The sequence below is a fragment of the Meles meles genome, chromosome 13, assembly GCF_922984935.1.
Source record: "Meles meles chromosome 13, mMelMel3.1 paternal haplotype, whole genome shotgun sequence".
NCBI classification, from domain to species: Eukaryota; Metazoa; Chordata; class Mammalia; order Carnivora; family Mustelidae; genus Meles; species Meles meles.
The window spans coordinates 36924529-36945752 of NC_060078.1; the positions used below are offsets into that span (position 1 = coordinate 36924529).

General features: G+C 39.9%; 1 protein-coding gene across 27 annotated transcripts in view; it reads right to left on the reverse strand.

The window, feature by feature from the left end:
- Window positions 1-21224, reverse strand: part of KCNMA1 (potassium calcium-activated channel subfamily M alpha 1) — a 730062-nt gene that overhangs the window by 12540 nt on the left and 696298 nt on the right. For 14 of the 27 annotated variants that reach the window (XM_046026780.1, XM_046026778.1, XM_046026779.1 and 11 more), the window contains 3 exons: window positions 6936-7130; window positions 4750-4868; window positions 3141-3365 (listed from right to left, as the gene is read on the reverse strand). In XM_046026780.1, coding sequence (XP_045882736.1) covers window positions 3141-3365; window positions 4750-4868; window positions 6936-7130 — 539 coding nt within the window. Of the gene's footprint in view, window positions 1-705; window positions 3366-4749; window positions 4869-6935; window positions 7131-21224 lie in introns of those variants that run through there. The other 13 variants (XM_046026770.1, XM_046026771.1, XM_046026772.1 and 10 more) reach the window with 2 other exon arrangements.

Genomic DNA, 21224 nt, shown 5'->3' on the forward strand with positions numbered 1-21224 from the left:
AGGTGGCAGGAGAGACTTGGGTAATGCAGGGCCTGAGCCGTGAGGCCCCAGATAACTGGGCATGCTCTGTGAGTGGATACACACAACTGAGCAGTTTTTCTTTGGGTCCTACTGATCACACATAAAGGAGACCAGTGCTTTGTCACTAATAAACCTCCTGGTCTAAATTGAAAGGAGGATAAAATACGAACCGAGAAGCGGGTTTGCCAAATGGAATAGCTGCACATGTTTTCCAGCAAAGTTTATCACCTGGCATCGTACTTTGATTTAGCAGGTCTTGCCAAGATAAACACAGAGATGTGGACAGACCGATGGGGGGCTGGGTTGGGGTGGTGGTGATGGGGGGGAAGTGGAGGAAGCTGGGTTTCTTGATGGGAAAATGCTTTTGGACTTGGAGCAAGGTACCAAGGTGGGCAGGGAGGCCACGTGCAGATTTAAAGGCAAGCCAAATGGAGAGAAGTTCCCCACAAATTACCCAACCCCAAAAACCAAGAACACCAAAACAAACTCTAAGGGATCTAGCAGTAGCAGCAGCATAGCCTCATCGCGCTGAGCAGTTTAGAAAGTGGAGGAAGGAGGAGAAATAGGGAAGGAAGAGGAGGGGAGAGGGAAGAAAAAAAAAAAAAGGCAAAACAAACTAAATAAAACCACAAACAGAACAATATAAATAAAAATAAACAAACCAATAACAGAATAAAATTTGTAACTCCTTTTTTTTTTTTTTAATTTCACAAAAGTTTTCACAAGGACAACGTTATAGAAGAAAACCCCCAGCAGTGGCTAGGTCATGCAGAACCATTAATTGTCATACCTTGGCCCATTCTATTCATCCTTGTTGCACTTTAGAGAGAGAAGTAAGCTATGTGAGTTTTACAATGCTTTTAAACTGTCATATTTCCTGTTGAGCACTTTAACTGGCACATTCTTATAGTTATAAATGTTCTATGGGCACAACTTTATAACCTCCTTTGCAAAGAATGCATGAAAAGCTCTTCAGGATCCCAAACTGGGGTATATGTGTGTGTATATATATACACACATATATATGTATATATGTGTGTATAGATATATATATATAGAGAGAGAGAGAGATAGTTCTATATAAAAAGATAGTTATACATAATATAGAAATCGATGTATATAGAGAAAAAATAATTTGAAAAAAATTCTTCCACTCATAGGGCTTTTTAACATTCATGTATGCAATTTTGCCCCACCCCATTCCTGGTCTGAATACTGCACTGCCCTGTCTTTGGTATGGGGGCAGAGGTTCAGACTGAGCCTCACCATTTTGTCAGTAAAAGTGCTTGTCAATTCACACAGCAAGCAAATCTCCAAAGCTATCATGCTTGAGGGGGAGAGGGGGGTCCGAAATCTAAACTCAAAGCATTCACCATAAAATCACCTTTTTAGAGATGGTATAGGTGTGGCATTTTTCTCCTCCCCTCCACCCCTATTCTGCTCTATAGAATTTTTTTTTTTTAAAGTAGACATTTCAAATCGGTATACACCAATCCAGGGCTAGTCCACACATACATGAATTCAGTTCCAGTGGAGGTGACCGATTTGAAAGAACTACCACCCTGTCCAAAGCCTGATTTGCATGCATACAACATCTAACAACTATATACTGAAAAGGGGATTTTTCTACCTTTCCTCTCATGCTTACTAACTTAAAAAAAAAAAAAAAGGAAGGAAAGAAGGAAAACAAAAGAAAAAAAATTATACCAAAATGTGTTTGGCTCACTGTTGCACACTTCTCCCCCCACCTCGTGACGACAAGGAGCAGCTTGCAGTTGTTGTCATTCCTGACTAAGTGAATCGGCCCTGTTCAAGAAACTGGGGAGGAATTTTCCAACCAGCTCCCTGCTTTGGGACAGTCAGCACCATGCAGCCGGGCCAACAGTCCGAGGTGGTGGCGGCTTTTGTCTTTGTTGAGTCAACTGTGGCTCGATTCCCCCTACCTTTTGATTTATTTAGCATGTCAGCTCCTAGAAAAACATGATCTGCTGCTGGGTTTATCTTCCTCACGCTCTACCACGGCCCCAGCCCTTGCTCCTACCTGGCATCGGGGCCCTAGCTAATCAAACAAAGGGGAGTAAAAAGGTCCCCTGAGAATGCATGGAAAAATACTCGCTCTTTCCTGAGCATTATTTATTCTGTACATAAGGTAAGTAATTCACCTTTTAAAAGATGTAAAAGTCCCAGGAAGGCAGTTTGTAATGACTTACATCTGATATTTATGATACATATGGCTTTTCATCCCAAATGTCAAAAGTGAAAGAAAAAAAAATAGCTAGTCATATGGCATAAGGAGACAGACTAACAATTTAATACGCAATCAAACCTCTGTTCACTTAAATTAAATGACTAGAATTTGATACAGCCACTAATGGGATACTATTCTTTCCTCCCCAGTAAGGGCAGAAACGTTCACACGAACTCCCAGAGGAAGTGAGCTCTGGGACAAAAAGGCCTTGGTGAGTAAAAAATCTTGGATGTTTTCTTATAAAAGCAGGTGCTTAATAATCATCTACACAAATGGCGAAAGCCTTTTATATGCTTTGCTAGACTTCAGCCCAGAGAGTGGAAACAATCGATATGTTTTTGTTGCTGTTTTGGTTGCTCGTTTCAAATAAATGTGTATGTATATATTACTGCATGTGTATTACAAAAAAAAAAAAAGGAAGGAAGGAAAACAACAACAAAATCAAAACCCGAAGCACCCTGATAATCCTGGTAAATCAGAACAAACTTTTCTTCTACGTTGACTGAACTTGCTTTGCATAACTGACATCGATCACAGTGGTTCTCCTCTACTCTGCGAACCGCTTCCTGCAGTGAGCTGTTTATGTCTGGAGCATGCCTTTCGGTTATTTCTCCCCTAGAATCATAAATAACTTTTGGTCCTTCTGCTTATTTGCTGTTGTGCTCAAGGGTTTTATGGTGGTGAAATAAAAATGACAACCACATGCACACTATCATACATATGCAAATATGTGTAAAAAAAAGGGGGGGACTGCAGGGGAAAAGGGGGAAAGTTACTGTTGGAAACACCCACTGGGGAAATGAGTGGCAGATACAGTTTCACACACGGTGGCAGTGGCTACGCATGTCAGAGGCGCTCTTCCTGCACGTACTTCTGTTTGTCTCGGGACTCCCGGGACTTGGGTCGGTTCTGTCGGTTTGCCGTGGACGGGATGGAGTGCACGGAGGAACTCTTCTTGCTGGAGGACTGGGACGAGTGGGAGGAATGGGAGAGGCTGGCCCGGGACTGGCCGGCGTTGTGGTCGAACTGCATCAAGCAGAAGATCAGGTCTGTCGGCACGAGCTCAAACTCGTATGGGGGGTTGGTGATGACATACCTGCGCGGGAGAGCAGAGGGGTCAGGGCATGAGGATGACTGGGTGCGTAGTTCACCCCCTTCGGAACCAAGAGGCTCCTAGGGTCTTGAAGAGCATCTGGAGGATGGGCTTCTAGCTGGTGCAAGGCCCTCAACATTATCTTCCAAGATGAACTAAACCTTCCTCTCTTTGGCTCAGGGCAGGAGGCCCACACGAGGTCTGGCAGAGATGCTGAATTAGTGCCTATGACAGGAGAACCAAACTGCGCTTCCTACGGTCCACGTGCCCCTTCCGATTCAATAGCAAGTTCTAGTCTGATTCTGAGTAGCCCAAATGCACAGCAGCTTTTGTTCCAGATACACACACAGGATCAAAAAAAATAAATTACTGTTTCCTCTATAGTAGTACACCTCGACGTGGATCCTCAAGCCAGACATACCAGATCCTCACGTCTGGCTATATACTATAATCGCTATATGTTAAAAAAATTATCTATCTTTTCAATCCAGAGCAATTAAATCACAGAAGTCAGAATATTTTTTTAAAAGCACCCCTGGTGATTCTAATGAGCAAGCAAAGCTGAAAAATACTCATCTTACAGCATTGTTTCCTGAGCTGTATTATACAGACACACTGAGTTTGGTGATTCTATGACGTACTTTTAATTTAGGATCGCTGTGAATTTATTTGAATGCAATTTTAAAAATATAAGGAATATAAAGAAATATAAAAAAATATAAAGAATTTAAAAGTACACAGAACATATAAATTGTTATATTTTTCTGCTTAAATTGCTAATACATAATTTTCTTGAAATAAATACATAACAGTTTAAAAAGTCCATTAAGGGGTGCCTGGGTGGCTCAGTAGGTTGAAACCTCTGCCTTTGGCTCAGGTCATGATCTCAGGGTCCTAGGATCGAGCCCCGCAACAGGCTCTCTGCTCAGCAGGGAGCCTGCTTCCTCCTCTCTCTCTCTGCCTGCCTCTCTGCCTACTTGTAATTTCTGTCTTTCAAATAAATAAATAAAATCTTTAAAAAAATATATAGTCAGTAAGAATACAGGCATCTAAGATATGGCAGAGGAACCATCTAACTTAAACACTAGCATTATGAAATATCTATTAGGTACCAACAGAGTGATCCCAGTAGCTGGAGTTTAGAGGAGATGCTCCTCTTCAGGAACTAACCTATAAAACTTGATTTCTTCCCACAATATCTTTATATCTGCTATGAGTGATTATAGGAAAAAACCTCCCATAACCTTCAAACTCAGTGTTGGATATAACGTGGGCAGGGTCAGTTTCGTACTGAGAGTATGTACGCATTGTCTTCATCATGGGGGACAAGCGAAGGTGTTTCTGTGTCTGCATTTGGGTTGGGAGAGCAGAGTGGAAATATACTCACCTCTTCGTGCATTGGCTGGGGGTGCTGAGGTGAGCATCTCTCAGCCGGTAAATTCCAAAACAAAGCATATTATACGTTTTCAGAGCTTTGCAGAACAGATCACCATAACAACCACCATCCTGGGAGACAAGAAAAGAATAGAGAGAAATGTTTTTGTCTGAAAGCAGAAGTCCAGGGGGAACAGACCCTTTTCATGAAAGCTTGTGTTGGTGTCTCCTGAGTTGGAGGGTCTGTCCCAAGGGACCGAGGCTGAAGAAGTCATTGTGATTAACAGCTTACGTCTAACATTGGTCATTTTTACAGATCAGATAATGATGGGGTTCTCCACCAGTTCTCTCCAGTTTTCCCTCTGTAGCAATGAGAGCCCTGAAGAGACTGTGCCTCTCCCTCATCTGAAGTGAGGGTATAAAGCCTGAAGGTCTCCGATGTATGTTTGGCTGGAAAGAACCCAGCTCTGCGGAATGGTGATTATGTTTAGCCCCGGCTCAGCTGTAATCACTGTGATCTGACCGTGTTGTCAAAATGGCTCGAGTGATAATTAAAATCACTGCAAGGAGAAAAGACCCCACCAGGTACTATGGTGACGACTCTTTCAGGGAAAGGACTGTGTGAAAAGCACAATTTACAGACCTCAGAGATGGCACTGGTGGTAGAGAATGTGTTTCCCCTGGAGGCAGGGAGCTGCAGGCCGCATAAGTGGGATTCACAGTCCTAATCAGTTCACGGTCACCTTCCAAGGGTCTGGGGCCTGATGTGGAATGTGAAAGCAAACCCACTCACTTGGAAATGCTGGCTTCATGCAGCCAGGTGGCTTTAGGTGGGTGTTGGAACAGGAAGGGCCCTGAAGAATGACTTCTCTGGGAATAAAGTGGCTGCCTTTTTCCTTCCTGTCATTGGAATTTCCACATGGCCATCGTATGACAGAACACAAATGGGGCCAAATCTTACCACTATTTAAAGTCTTTACCTTCCAGCATTCATCAGTAAGTCAATGACAGATCCCAGTCTAACATAGGTCCTTGCCCATAACCACACCAAAATACGGTGCAGTCGGCATCAGGGTTTCAGAAGAAATAAAGCGACCCTTTTCCTGGGTAACACTATTATTTGTGCAATAAATACATTTGTTCCCAAGACTTGTGGCTCCACCCCTTGGACACATCTATGGAGATGGAGTAAGGCTGCGCGTCATGGTCAAGACTCAGACTTTTGCCAGAGTATGTGAACCCAGTGGGTGTGTGGGGCCCATAGGACCACAGGTACTGGTCATCCCCTCTGCGGCAGGGAAGGCGTGGAGGAGAGTAACTCAGTCCAGCCTCAGAAATGCAAAGACCCAGGTCCAAAATTAGAGCCACTAAAGGATCCACGTGAGGTGCTGTTTGTTTGGCCAGTGGCTCTGGGTGCATGTTGGTGTTTTAAAAACTTCCAAGCCGGGGCGCCTGGGTGGCTCAGTGGTTTGAGCCTCTGCCTTCGGCTCAGGTCATGATCTCAGGGTCCTGGGATCGAGCCCCGCATCGGGCTCTCGGTTCAGTGAGGAGCCTGTTTCTCCCTCTCTCTCTGCCTGCCTCTCTGACTACTTGTGACTTCTCTCTGTCAAATAAATAAAATATTAAAAAAAAAAACAAAAAAAAACAAAAAAAAACAAACTTCCAAGCCCCGAGTCATACCCAGATACAAACACTCTGAATCCCGGGAACTGGGCATGGCCATCGGTGGTTTCTAAAAGTTCCTCATGGCCTAGGAATGCACCTTTGGGGTGCACCAGCCCTGAGGTATGTAAGACCCTGTGGAGGGTCCCGGCCTTGGCCGCATGCTAGAACCACCCAATATCTCCTGGCTCATCGTAGAAGATACCTATGGGAGGGACGAAGCCCACAGGCTCTGAAGCCAGGATTTCTGGTTCAGATTCCTCAACCGGCCAATCCTCTCTCACTGAGCCTCCGTCTCCTTAGAGTGTCTGATGATAGAAACTATGTTGAAGGACTGCCGTGGGAATAAAAATGAACGACTGTATGTAAAGCACAGGGCCTGCTAGCCAGTAAACCGTAAACATCCTCTTGTAGTTATTTACCAGAGAAACCAGAAAAGGCAGGTGCCTAGCTCCTCACTCTCCGGCACCCTGTTCACTCAGCCCAAGTTATATTCCCAGTCAGTGGGCTCAGGGAACCTCTACACCATGAACTCACCCCCAAGTCCGCAAAGGGTCCATCCAGCAGCGCTAACTGGGCCACGCGGCAGCGGTCCCGATTGGCCAGCGTCTGGGGGGTGCTGTAGCCCCCGCGAAGTGCATTCTCCTCAGCAATCAGAGCTTCGAGCTCTGGTGTGGCTCCCCCGGTCACCAGGGTCCGGATCAGAGTCAGGATGTTGTCATTGAAGTATGTCTGGGGAGAGAGTTGGGGGGAGAAAGTCCTTTAAGCAAACACCCTAACGTCACAACAACAGACATCCAAATTACAACTTTTCTTGGTATCGCTTGTTTAAAGTTCTGGCCTGTCTCTTCAAATAATTTTATGTGGGAAGTGAAAAGACAGCAGCCTCCAATTATTCCATTCTTTTCTCTCCTACTTGGTTCTGCCAGGAGAGCCTGACTTTTAAAAACCACTTCAGGGAACTTTCATTAAAGGGCTGAAATCTAAATGGTTCGTGTTTACCGTAATTGGTGTGACTAGGGATGCAAATGCTGCTTCCTCTCTTCAAGTCCCACAGGTCTACTAAGGGACTTTGGATTTGTGACACAAAACGCAGCCTGCCCAGGCACTATCCCAAGTACAACTACCTCTGCGGTCCTGTCACCTTATGCCAGGAAGTAGCCTTCCCCAGCAGTGGCAAAACTTCTTCCTGTGTTGGAAAGAGATGCCAAGAGCGTCATGAAGGCCACACGTTCTACAATTTACTATGTGCTTTGATAATAATCTAACCCAGAAATCTCTATTAAATATGCCAGATAAAATTATGCGGAGGAGGATGCCCTGGTGTGTGCACTTTTATTTTAAGTCATCTCAATAATCTGAGGCAAATATAGCACATTAGAGAAGTTTCCCTCAATTGTACATTTGTCTCACATCTGAAACATAACAGGTCTGTCAGGAACAAAACAATGCGAGTTTAAAAAAATGAATAGGGTGTCAAATAAAAGAGCTCAAAAAGACATTCGTCACCCAGACTAATTCGAGAAAAATCTCAAGTAAGGGTCTGCATTCCATTTTTCAAGGTAAGAAGAAATCAAGCAGGTGAAATGAATTCAAACCAGAGTTTGCCTGTGGCTTCTGACGGCACACGGACCTTTGGGAGTGGGTTAGGAAATACAGCTACATTTCACCTCAGCGATTTCTCAGATACTTGACCTGGCACAATTGTAGTGGGGAATAAACCAGAAGAGGATGGGTTCTCCTGCTGGGGGCCATCACTGGTTCTCTGTCTTGGACGAGGTTGACTAACCAGTTCTAGGCTTTGATATTCTCAACAGAAAAATTAGCACAGTCGTTAAGATCAAGTTCATATGCAAATTATTCCAGGAGGACCTCTGAGTTCTGATGATAGCTGCTCCTGGGCCAGGGTTCACTTTCCTCATTGAAATACTTGAAAAACCTAAAACCCACAGAGCAGAGTGACAGCCAATTCCAACAGCAAAGAAGACCAGGAATGTTACTTAGGAATCAGACCCTAAGGAGAACACATGTCTCCTCTACCAGAGCTCAGATGTGCCCTGGGGTACAGCAAAAGGACAAGCACAGGAGGCTTCGTATGGGATGGATAGCCATCCCATACTGTTGCTGGCTGGGTCAAGGGAAAAGAGTCAGGCAGTGGGCTTAACGCTGGCTTCACCTTAGCCACTGTGTGACCATGGGAAGTTGTCATTTTTGTACCTCAGTTTCATGATCTGTAAAATGTACGAACAGAGTGGTTATAAGGCCAATAGAACTAATACACGTGAGGCATGTTGAGTAGTGCTTAGTGGCCAAGCAGCGCTGATAAATGCTTCTGACCTGACAGCAGGGACTCTGGAGCTTTCCTCTGTGAGAAGACCTGTCAGCTCATCCTCGGCCTTCCCTTCATTTACATTTGGGGTGAGGGATGGGCAAACCAAGGCCATGTATTTCATCCTTGAACCTGTACTTCTCAATCTGCTTCCACTTGAAGACCCGGTTTGGGCTCAGGAATGACACAGCAAAGGCCCTGCGTCCTGGGATGGGACAGTAGTAATGGGAAGAGCCATCAGAGGTGTGTTCTAGTGGAGGTGGCCTTGGGGCACACCCGCAAGCGTTTCCAAAATTTTCAGTGGTAAAACCTCTTCCATTACAGTCAGATAGCACATCCGGAGAAGCAGGAGACCCCTCCTTAATACTGTGGTGGGATAAATGTGTGAGTGCTGGGCATGGAACTTTGACAAGGGCCTTTGCACTCTAATTACCCCTTTAGATCAAGACCAAGAGGAGGAATTTATCAGCTTGCAAAGGGGGTGGCAGAATATTCATGACCTTGTGTACCGAGCTGTATTTTTTTGGTAGAGAGAAATAAAGGTAGAGAAAAATTTAAAAAGCCAGTATAAATATTTTTTTAAAGGAAACCATAGTATTTAAGATATAAAAGAAAAGCATCATTTTAACTGATTAAATGGTTGCTGGAAGAAGTAAAAGAAGCATCCATTTTAGAATTCAATTTTTAAAAATACAGTTTCTGTAAGAAGTAAAAGATGAGATTATAAGAAAGTGGACTTCATATAACTTACCCAATTATTTTTATGTAAGATATTTAAATTAAAATATATGTGATTAGAGATAATTAAAAGAATTCAATATTCTTTTGTGACAAAAACATTCAATAAACTAGGAGTAAAAGGGAATTTCTTCAACCTGATAAGGGACATGTGTCAAAAACCCAAAGTTAGCAGCAGACTTATTGGTGAAAAACTGGATGCCTTCCCCTCAGAATCAGGAACAATACAAGGAATCAGCTCTAACCACTTCTATTCAACACAGCACAGGGAGCTCTAGCCAAGGCTAGAAAGAAATGAGGTAACCATATCGGAAAGAAAGATGTAAAATGATCCCAGTTTACAGAGAATATGATGTTATATATAGAAAATTCCAAGGTATCTCTTAAAATTCAATTATAGATAATAAATGTGTTCAACAAGTTTGCAGGTACAAAGTCAATATACAAAAAATCATTTGTATAGCTATACACTTGCAATGAATACAAGAATAAAATTAAGAAATTCTATTTATAATAGCATCACAAGAATAAACACTTAGGGATAAACTTAACCAAGGAAGTGTAAGACTGGTACACTGAAAACTACAAAATACTGTTGAAACACATTTATAAAAATCTAAATAATGGAAAGCCATCCCATATTTATGAATTGGAAATCTTAAAATTATTAAGACAGTATTCCCCCAAACAATTTACAGATTCGGTACCATCTCTGTCAAAACACCCGAAACCATTTTTATAGAGATGGAAAATCTGAGTCTAAAATTCATATGAGGGGCACCTGGGTGCCTCAGTTGGTTAAGCATCTGCCTTTGACTCAGGTCATGATCCCAGGGTCCTGGAATCAAACCCTGCATTGGGCTCCCTGCTCAGTGGAGAGTCTACTTCTCCCTCTCCCTCTGTCTCTTGCCTTGCTCGTGCTTTCTCTCTCTCTCAAATAAATAAAATCTTTAAAAACAAAAAAATAGTAAAATTCATATAAAATTGTAAGCACTCCAAATAACCAATCTAAAAGAGATACAGTTGAAGGACTCACACTTCCTGATTTCAAAATACACTACAACACTACTATAATCAAAAGAATGTAGTATTGACATAAGGACAGACATGGGACTGAAATGAGAGTCCAGAAAGAAGCTCGTATGCTTTTGCTCAATTGATTTCAACAAGGGGTACCAAGACCATTACATGGGGAAAGAACATAGTCTCTTAAACAAATGGTGCTACAATTCTTGGGCTTCCATATTCAGAAGAATAAAGTTTAACCCCTACCTCACACCATATGTAAAAACTAATTCAAAATGGATCAAAGACCTAATTGTAAGAGCTAAAACTATGAAACACTTAGAAGAAAACATTAGGTAAATTGTCATGACATTTGATTTGAAAATGAATTCTTGAATATGACACTCAAAGCACAGGCAACCACCTCAAAAAAGATCAATTCAACTTCAAAGTTAAAAATTTTTGTGCATCAAAGTATACTATCCACAAAGTGGAAAAAAAAAGCCTTACAGACTGAGAGAAAATATTTGTAAATCATATTTCTGATAAGGATCCAGAATATATATATAATATATTTTTAATCTTATGTAAGATTACATATATAAAATCTTCTATCCAAACAACATAAAGACATATAACCCAATTTTAAAAATGGACAAAAGACTTAAATATTTATCAAAAAAGATATACAAATGGCCAACAAAATAAATGAGAAGACATCACTAGTCATCAGGAAAATGGAAATCAAAACCATAAGAGATACTTCTTTACACCCACTAGGGTGGCTATAATCAAAAAGACAAATCATAACAAGAGTTGGTGAGGATGTAGAGAAAGTGGAGCCATGACACTTCACTCTGCTGGTGGGAATATAAAATGATACTGCCACTTCAAGAAACAGTTCAGCAGTTCCTCATATGGTTAAACAGTTATATAACCCAGCAATTCTGCTTCTATATATACACCCAAGAGAAATTTTAAAAATATGTTCATATGAAAACCTGTATACATGTTTATAGCAACATTATTCATAACAGCCAAAAACAGAAATAGTCTAAATGTCTATCACCTAATGTATGCATAAAATGTGTTATATCTGTGCATGAATATTATTCAGTTATATGAATGTTATTCATACAATAAAAATATACGAAGTACTAACACCTTGGAAACATTATGTTAAGTGAAAGAAGTCAGTCACAAAAGACTACATATTGTATGATCCATTTATAAGTAATGTCTAGAAGAAGCAAATCTATAGAGATAGGTAGTACACTAAGTACCAAGCTTAGGGCTTGGTAGGGAGGGGGAAGAGTTTAGTGGGGGATGCTTCAGCATATGGAGGGTTTTTTTGAGGCAAGGAAAAAATGTTCTAAAATTGACTGTGGTGATGGTTATACATGTTTGTAATTACACTAAAAATCACAGAATTGTACATTTTAAATAGGAGAATGGCATGGTTATTAACTATATCTCAATGAAGGTGTTAACTTAAAATGGCCAGATTTTTATCCTTTAAGAAGCAATAATTAATAATACTGTATTATACACTGAAAAATTAAAGTAGGTAGATCTCATGTGAAGGGTTCTTACCAAAACAACAGTGAAAAAGAAGCACTATGCTGTAGAACTAAAAATCACATAGACACAAAATCAATGATGTAGAAGTAAGACTAAGAAGTTGGCCAAAACTACATAGAGAAATGTGTAGAGACGTTTCTTTGCTTTTCTTTCTTTCTTTCTGTCTGTCTTTTTTTATGAGAATGCTGGTAGATATTGAAGAAAGACAACAGAGGTCAAATTGATAAATACCAAGTGTTCACAAAAGCTAACACTGTAAACAAAATTCGAGCAGGTCAAAATGAGTAAGCAAGCAAGAAAACAAATGAACACAACCTGTCCTGAGCTGAAGAATGAACTGAGGATACGGATTGAAATGGCTCACCAGGTGAATGTGGCCATCACTTAAATCTGTAACAGGTGAATATTTAAATTTAAAATATTACATGAAGAAAAAAGGTGACATAACACAATGCTGTAAGGAAGAAAAAAATGTTCACGATCAGGTTAGCCAGAGACTTCTCTAGAAAACTTAAGAATGATACCAACTGAGTTTTAAAAGGATACATTTATTCCAAGAACTTTACATGCAGCTAAATCATCAATAATTTGGGAAGGCAATGGAAATATTTTTTTTAAAAAAAGTATTTTTGACCCTCTGTCTAAGCATTTATTGATGTACTTCATCTAAAAAAATGTTCAGGAACAAAAATCATCATCCTTCAAGATCATTTGAAACTTCTAGAAATTAAAAAAATGAGCAAATTTGGTTTAAAAATACTGACAAAATATATTGAAACATGGAATTTAAAAAATGATGGTATGTTTTATTACTAAATGCAAATGCCAAAGATAATTCTTGAAAGAAAAAATGGTTAATATGGTAATATTAATTTATTTTCAGAAGTCAGAAACATGAGGTAGGAGAGAGGAGGATGGATATAAAGGAAGAATCAGAGCTAGATTTTTCTAGATAATAATGCTTAGAAAATATACTTTCAAACATATTTATAAAATGTCCAGTAACCACTAACTAGAATCAAAAATAGAATATAGACAGTTTACACATCACTAGAGAAAGTATTCATACAAAAATATAGTTTATATAACCAAAGCTGGATTATAAAAGACATAATTATAGAAGCATGTATAAAGCATAAGGCAAAATTATAGCATTATATTTTAATAACTAAACATAAATGAGCTAAGGGATTTGATTCAATTGCAAAGGTTCTCAGATTTATTCAAAAGCCAAAATGAAAATCAAACTCTGATATTTTCAGAGAGAAATAGGAAAAAGCAAAACAAAACAAAGAAAACTGTATTTCAAGGGGAAAATTTTAAATGTTACATTAAGCAAGTTAGCTTTGTATCAATAGTTAAAACTTACAATAAAGATATAACCTACTTATGCACAGAATAATATAACTGAAATATAGAAGGTAAAACTAATTAACAATTAGAGTAAAATAAATGTGGACTGAGGGTGATATGTAAAATATCACTGTGTTTCTAGCTTTCATAGCTCAAACAGACCAAACTATGAGAAAATTAAGGGTATAATAAAAGCGATTTAGTAGATTTGTGCTAAACTTTGCAATATTTTTAGAGAGCTTCCAAACAGTAATTACAAAAAAGCGATCAATGGCTCAAAGTATAAAATCTCAATATATACAGTGAAGTATAAGCTGCAGAGTCTACATGTAGAAAATTAATAGAAATAAAAGTAAATACCCCACCTCTCCAAGTTCAAAAGAAAAGTATTCTAACATGTAACTATAGTTCAAGATGGAAATCAAAACTTAGAATATAGAGTATTTAACAATTTACTATTTGAAATTGGCATGTAAGAATGTCATGGATTAAGGCCAAAGTTACAGAAACAAATTCAGAGCTTGAAATGATTTTATTAAGTGCAAAAGAATTATAATAAATAATGCTAAGCATTAAAAGAACTATCTTTTATTGTCCTTTTTATCTTCAAAAAGCAGAAGGATGAAATAATAAAGCATCAAATAATGAATTCACAAGAGGATATTCATTAAATTGATAAATACAAGAAATCTTTGAAAAAATAAACAAGGATATGACAAATCTAACTAAAAAAAATGAAATTAGTAATAAGAAAGAGAACATAGTGCCATGTAGGTTTAAGAATTAACACTCCTGGGGTGCCTGGGTGGGTGGTTCAGTGGGTTAAAGCCTCTGCCTTCAGCTCAGGTCATGATCTCGGGGTCCTGGGATGGAGTCCCACATGGGGCTTTCTGTTCAGCGGGGAGCCTGCTTCCCCCTCTCTCTCTGCCTGCCACTCTGCCTGCTTGTGATCTCTCTCTCTCTCTCTCTCTCTGTCAAATAAATAAAATCTTAAAAAATAAAAATAAAAAAATAAAAGAATTAGCATTCCTATCCTGGAAGCTCTCTTCAAGATTTTTTTTTTTTTAATTTATTTGACAGATAGAGATCACAAGCAGGCAGAGAGAGAGAGAGGAGGAAACAGGCTTCCCGCCGAGCAGAGAGCCCGATGTGGGGCTCGATCCCAGGACCCTGGGATCATGACCCGAGCCGAAGGCAGCGGCTTAACCCACTGAGCCACCCAGGTGCCCCTGGAAGCTCTCTTCAGTATCACAGTTCCTGGTCACGTCTAAGAACAGCTACTATTGTTCAAGGGAAAGCAAAATAATGATCATCCACAGACAGAGGAGATATTAGGAAAAAAATAAAAAGAATACCATGTTCCTTAACATGTTAACTGGATGTTATAATGTCATATTTTTTCCAGTAAAATTTTAAGTCTGATATATGGCTATTAATAGAGTCAACTGGACTTATTTATTTATTTAGAGAGTGTGTGTGAGTTGGGGAAAGGGGTAGCAAAGAGGAGGAGAGAATCTACACAGGCTCCATGCGGGGCTCTATCTCAGGACCCTGAGATCATGACCTGAGCCAAAATAAAGAGTCGGGAGGCTTCCCCGACTAAGCAGCCCAGGTACCCCTCAACTGGACTTTCTACAAACTTGATACAACTATGCTAAATTTCCTCTAGAAAGAGTTTATGAAATTGTCCTCCCAGGGATGATAATATTAAATATTTCATAAATTAACATTGTAGACAACAGTAAAAATGAGAATATCCATCAACCAGAATAGATTACTGAGAAAAAGAGTCTAATAGTTCTATGTACAAATACAGGAGTTGGGAAATCTGCCCCTTGGGTCAAATCCAACCTGATACCTGTTTTCTTTTTTTTTTAAGATTTTATTTATTTATTTATTTGACAGTGAGAGAGAGAGATCACAAGTTGCAGAGAGGCAGGCAGAGAGAGAGAGAGAGGGAAGCAGGCTCCCTGCTGAGCAGAGAACCCAATGCGGGACTCGATCCCAGGACCCTGAGATCATGACCTGAGCCGAAGGCAGCGGCTTAACCCACTGAGCCACCCAGGCGCTTTGACACCTGTTTTCTTAAATAAAGTTTTATTGGGACCCAGACATACCCATTTGTTTACAAATGCGCTTTGGGCTATAATGACAGAAGTCAAGTACTTTCAGTGGACTCTGTATGGCTCTCAAAAACCTAAAATATTCACCACCTGGCCCTTTACAAAAAAGTTTGCTGATCTGTTCTTTAATATGATAAGGAAAGCATCATACACTGTAGGGGAAAAATGTTTTTTCAAGAAATGATTTAGGGGTAACTGGCTATCTGGAAAAAATTCTTCAACAATATGGTAATGATTAAATAAATCATGACATACTTATATTACTTATATTGTCCAGATATTAATATTATGTTTTCAGAGAATATTTAATGGCACAGTAACAATTATATGATGTGATAGTAAAATATGCAAAAAGGCAAGATCCAAATAAACAACATGACATAAAATTCATGTTAAAAGGGCAGACCTCAACTGATAACAGGTTTATTCATGTAAAAATAATTGTACTTAGTACCCCAAAATTCTACTTGGTGACTATGTCTTGGTGATAGAATTCTGAGGAGTTTAATTTCTCCTATAATTTTACTTATTTTATCTATTTTGACTGTGAAAATATATTTGCATTAAATTTCTAAAAAAGGAAATGAAATTCATGTGACTCAGCAAAAACCATGAAAAAATCCTCTTCAAAATGGGCAAAGAAACTGAATAGACATTTTTCCAAAGAAAACATACAAATAGCCAACAGGTACATGGAAAGGTGCTCAACTTCCCTAACCATCAGAGAAACACAAATCAAAACCACAATGAGATATCACCTCACCACTGCTAGAATGACTGTTGTCAAAAAGGCAAGAAATAATATATGTTGATGAGGATGAGGAGAGAAGGAAAGTCCTGGGCGCTGACGTTGTGAATGTAATTCGGTGCAGCCACTATGGAAAACAGTATGACTGTTTCTCAAAAAATTACAAATAGAACTACTGTATGATCCAGCAATTCCCCTCGGATGCAAACTGAGTAGTTCAAAGATAAAGCTGCACTCTCAGGTTTACTGCGCACTTTAAAATAGCCAAGACATCCTAACAACCTAAGTGTCCATTGACAGATGAGTGGATAAAGAAAATGGTATAAGAGAATATTACCCAACCAGAAAAAGAGAAATCCTGCCATTTGCAACAATATGGATGAATCCTTAGAGCATTAAATTAAGTGAAAGAAGTCCAAGAGAGAAATCTGAATATTGTATAATCTCACCTACATGTGGAACCTGGGAAAAAAATAAAACAAAAAACGTGATCTCACAGAAACGAGAGAACAGATTGGTGGTTGCCCAGAGCTGGACATGGGGAGTGGGGGAAAGAGATGCAGATAGTCAAAGGATACAAGTTTCCAATAAGATGAATTCCACTCAGAATAAAGAAAATGTGGTGTTACACACACACACACACACACACACACACACACACACGGGATATTATGCAGCCATCAAAAGGAACAAAATCTTGCCATTTGCAATGACATGGATGGAACTAGAGGGTATTATGCTAAGCTAAATAAGTCAATCAGAGAAAGACAATTATCATATGATCTCACTGATATGAAGAATTTGAGAAACAAGACAGAGTATCATAGGGGAAGGGAGGGAAAAATGAAACAAGATGAAACCAGAGAGGGAGACAAACCATAAGACACTCTTAATCTCAGGAAACAAACTGAGGGTTGCTGGGGGGCGGGGGGCGGGGGGCGGGACAGATTGGGTAGCTGGGTGATGGACATTGGGGAGGATATGTGCTATGGGGAGTGCTGTAAATTGCGTAAGACTGATGAATCACAGACCTGTACCCCTGAAGCAAATAATACATTATATGTTAATTTTAAAAAAGATAAATTCCAGTCGTAGCATAATATGATTAAGTATGTATGGTATGTATGTAGTGTACAGCAGGATGTAGTGTACAGCAGGGTGACTGAAGTTAGCAATACTGTATTGTTGTATATTTAAAAGCTGATAGGAGAGTAGATTTTAAAAGTACACACACACACACACACACACACACACACACACACAAATATACAGCAATGTGAGGTGACAAATGTGTCAACTAACCCTATTGTGGTAATCACTTCTCAATATACACATATATCAAGTCATTACACTATATACCTTACATGTACATAGTGTTATAAGTCCATCATATCTCAATAAAACTAGGCCAAAGAAAGGAAGCAAATGTTACAAAAGAATTAAAGGCAAAAAAGTCAAAGCCAAAAATAACCTGCTAAAGATATAGCTGATTATTGAACTGATCTCAGGATACCTGATAGTTCTCTTGTTCAGCAGGCACTTTTTAAGCATAAAAACTATAGAATAATGCACCAAAAAATATGCATTTACATGATTACATACAAATTAAAAGTTTATATACTTCAAAAATTACCATAAACACAATTAAAGGGCCTCTTAGAGAAAATGATAATTAGTGCCCGCTAGAGCGTGCGGGATGGGATTTACACACCTGTGATGGCAGTAGGAATTACTAGGAGGTAACCCAGCCGTCTGCATCAAGAGCTTGGAATGTGTTCCTATTGGTTAAAAACCCAGTGAGTTCGCCCCAAGATAATAAGTTGTTTCTTATTCAAAGGTTATGTACAAATAATGTTCATCACAGGGTTAATTATTGTTAAAACAAAAAATTAAGGTGAAATATCTCACAACAGGTAGATAATTATTAAAGAGGTTCTGGAATATCTATAGTTTAGAGTCTCAGGAAGCTCTATGGAGGCATTGCAACTCATGATACCCAAAAATAGGACATGATTAAATATTCTGGATAAAATACTAAGCATTACAAGAAAAGGGGAGGAAAAACAAGATATAAAACGGGGTGATTCTTATTTATCCATCGGGGAGGAAATATACTAAAATATTAATCATGCTTATCTTCGGGTATTGGAACTATGGTTCACTTAAATGTTTTTCTTTATATATTTCAGTGCTTTCAAAATATTCCCTACTGGACATAAATAACTTTTCTAATGAAAACAGTGATTTCTAAACAAAAAACACTGCAAGTTCTGCTTTGCAATGATGAGTCCAGACAGTCAACATGAAAGGTTATTGTTTTGCCAAATTTCAAGGATTTGGCCTTAAACGTGTTTCCTCTTCTGTGTTGAAATCAGTTACACTGTAAGAACACAGAGTTTTTGATCAATCAGTCTCTGATATTTATTGAGCATCTACTAATCCCTAGGTCTTGGTTTGGCTTGAGATCATATTCTATTCCAAGAGTGTGTCACGTTCAAAATTTCCCATCAACGGGTATAATTTCAGGGTGGGTCGCAGGGTTCCATGGGTGCCTGAACAGCCCTGAAACCACTCATAACACTGAACACAGATTTCTACCCTCCAGCCTGTATCCTAGATCTCCCTCCTTGATCCTCTCATGCAGGCATCAAGGAGCAGCTCTGTGGGCAGGAATATCTGCTACAACAGAGAATGATGATGTCTGTCTGTCTGCCTGCAGAGCACTCCTGCTCCAATTTGGTTGCCTCAGTATTCCACTGCAGAGAAGCACTTTGGATATTTCATGTAGGTGTGTTCTGACTGCATCAAGGTTTCTTTGGATCTGAGTAACTCAGTGCAAAAACAATACTTTTCTTGAAAAGGGGTATCTAGTTGGTCAAAATAGAAGGCACAGATTTCTTCATACGTTGACTGATCTGCAGCTAAGCAGCCAATCCCAGAGCTTTCTGCATAGAAAGTGGCTGTTTCAGTACCATGTGGCAAAAATAGATGCTAGTCCCTCAAATGCCAATTATTACAGACAATTCCCATGGAGAATGCGCTGGTTAGAACAAACTTCTGTACAACTCACCCGACCCAGAGGGCATCATTCCTTTCTAGATTAACAGAGACACTAGAACCGAAGAACCACAAACCTCTGAAGGGCAAATTGTAATACGGAAGTGTGATCCTCCCCCTCCTGTTCTGTAGTCTAAGGAATGTGGGAGTCCCTCTTCCCATTACCAACATTGGGATTCTACCCTCAGTCAGGGAAGAGTTTCTTCCCAATAAGACGACACAGCACCCCTTGTAATGTGTACTGCCCTCAGAATTCAGCCAGTATGGTTTTCAATCCCTGATTTGCCATTCAGCACCTAACCTAGAACAGGAAAGTGGCCTGAATTTTCTCTGCCTCCAGTTCCTCATCCATGTGACAGAGACACAGAAACCCCAACACAAGTCAGTTTCCAGGGTAGTGTTAAATGAGATACTTTGTGCAGGGTGCCTGGGTGGCTCAGTGGGTTAAATCCTCTGCCTTCGGCTCAGGTCATGATCTCAGGGTCCTGGGATCAACCCTCGCATCGGGCTCTCTTCTCAGGGGGGAGACTGTTTCCTCCTCTCTCTCTCTCTGCCTGCCTCTCTGCCTGCTTGTGATCTCTGTCAAATAAATAAATAAAATCTTTTTTTTAAAAAAAATGAGATACTTTGTGTAACTCTGAAGGCACAACAAATAATAAATGGTAGCTTAGAAAAGTTAACAACCGGCTAGCAAGGCAACCCATTTGGAAAATTCCCTCTCCCTGTGTTTCTGTGTTGTCATCTCTCATATCAGAGAGCTGGTCCAGATCCCACGCGTGGCCTGCTTGGCTGCTGAACTTTGACGTTTCTCAGATCCCTTATGCAGATGGAGTAACAGGCATGGAGGAAGCCGGGGACTGCTGGGCAGAGGACCTGACTGCACGGGAAATCTGAGCCCGCAGTGCCACCTAGCCTGCTCTGAGGACACCCCTCTGCGCCCTTGTTTCTAACACCCTGGTGCATCTCCCTCTTCTTATTTTTTTTAAAGTATAATTACCAGAGCTTATGTTTCACAGTTAATGCTGTCAAGCCTTTTAAACTAATTGGTCTTTTATAGAAAATTTAACTGAAAATTAACACATCTTTTAATAACATTGCCTTAACTTTAATGGCACTTTGCCTTTCGTTTATAATTGCTCTAAAATTGTCATTTTCCATGCCATAGCTGCCGTTTTTTAGATTTGCTAGTTTTCATGGTGTAGATTTTTATTTTTAGTATTTTTCTTTCATGAGGGATGAGAACGATTTGTTGGGTTTTTTTTGTTTTGTTTTGTTTTGTTTTGTTTTTGTGTTTCTCCCCCAATCCCTGGCCTGCCTGGACTGACGTGACAGGTGGTACCTTCCGGGTGCACCAGAGCACCCTTCCATTTGCCACATGGACACTGGCGCTAGCTCCTCAGCCTCCGTGGGCCGTCCCGCGCCTCGTGAGCAGAAAAAATGAGGCTCTTGAGTGGAGGCTAAGGAAGAGGGCCAGGGAGGAGTCTTGTTTATACAACATGGCACCCAATAGCTTGGGGTGTTGGAGAACTTGGTCGGTTCCATAATACCCTCCCGGGGTTCAGCCAAAACCCAAGTACAATTAAAAGAGCAAAGCTTGTGGGTCCACCTTCCAGATGGCCACATTCTTCCATCTTACTGACATAAGCTCTGTTATTTCTGGCGAACAGAGACCGGCTCTGATATCAGAGAATACAGAAACAGAAGACGTATGTGTGTGTGAGTACATACACATATGCTTATATAGGTACACGCAAAGATATAATCAATCTACTTCTTTGTAGTTACATTTGGTCTGAAGAAATACTTGTCTACTCTGTGAAAGATTTTCATCTGCCTTTGTCCTTACCCAATTATCCCAACATGGTAAGGCACTGTTAACATCATTCCCATTA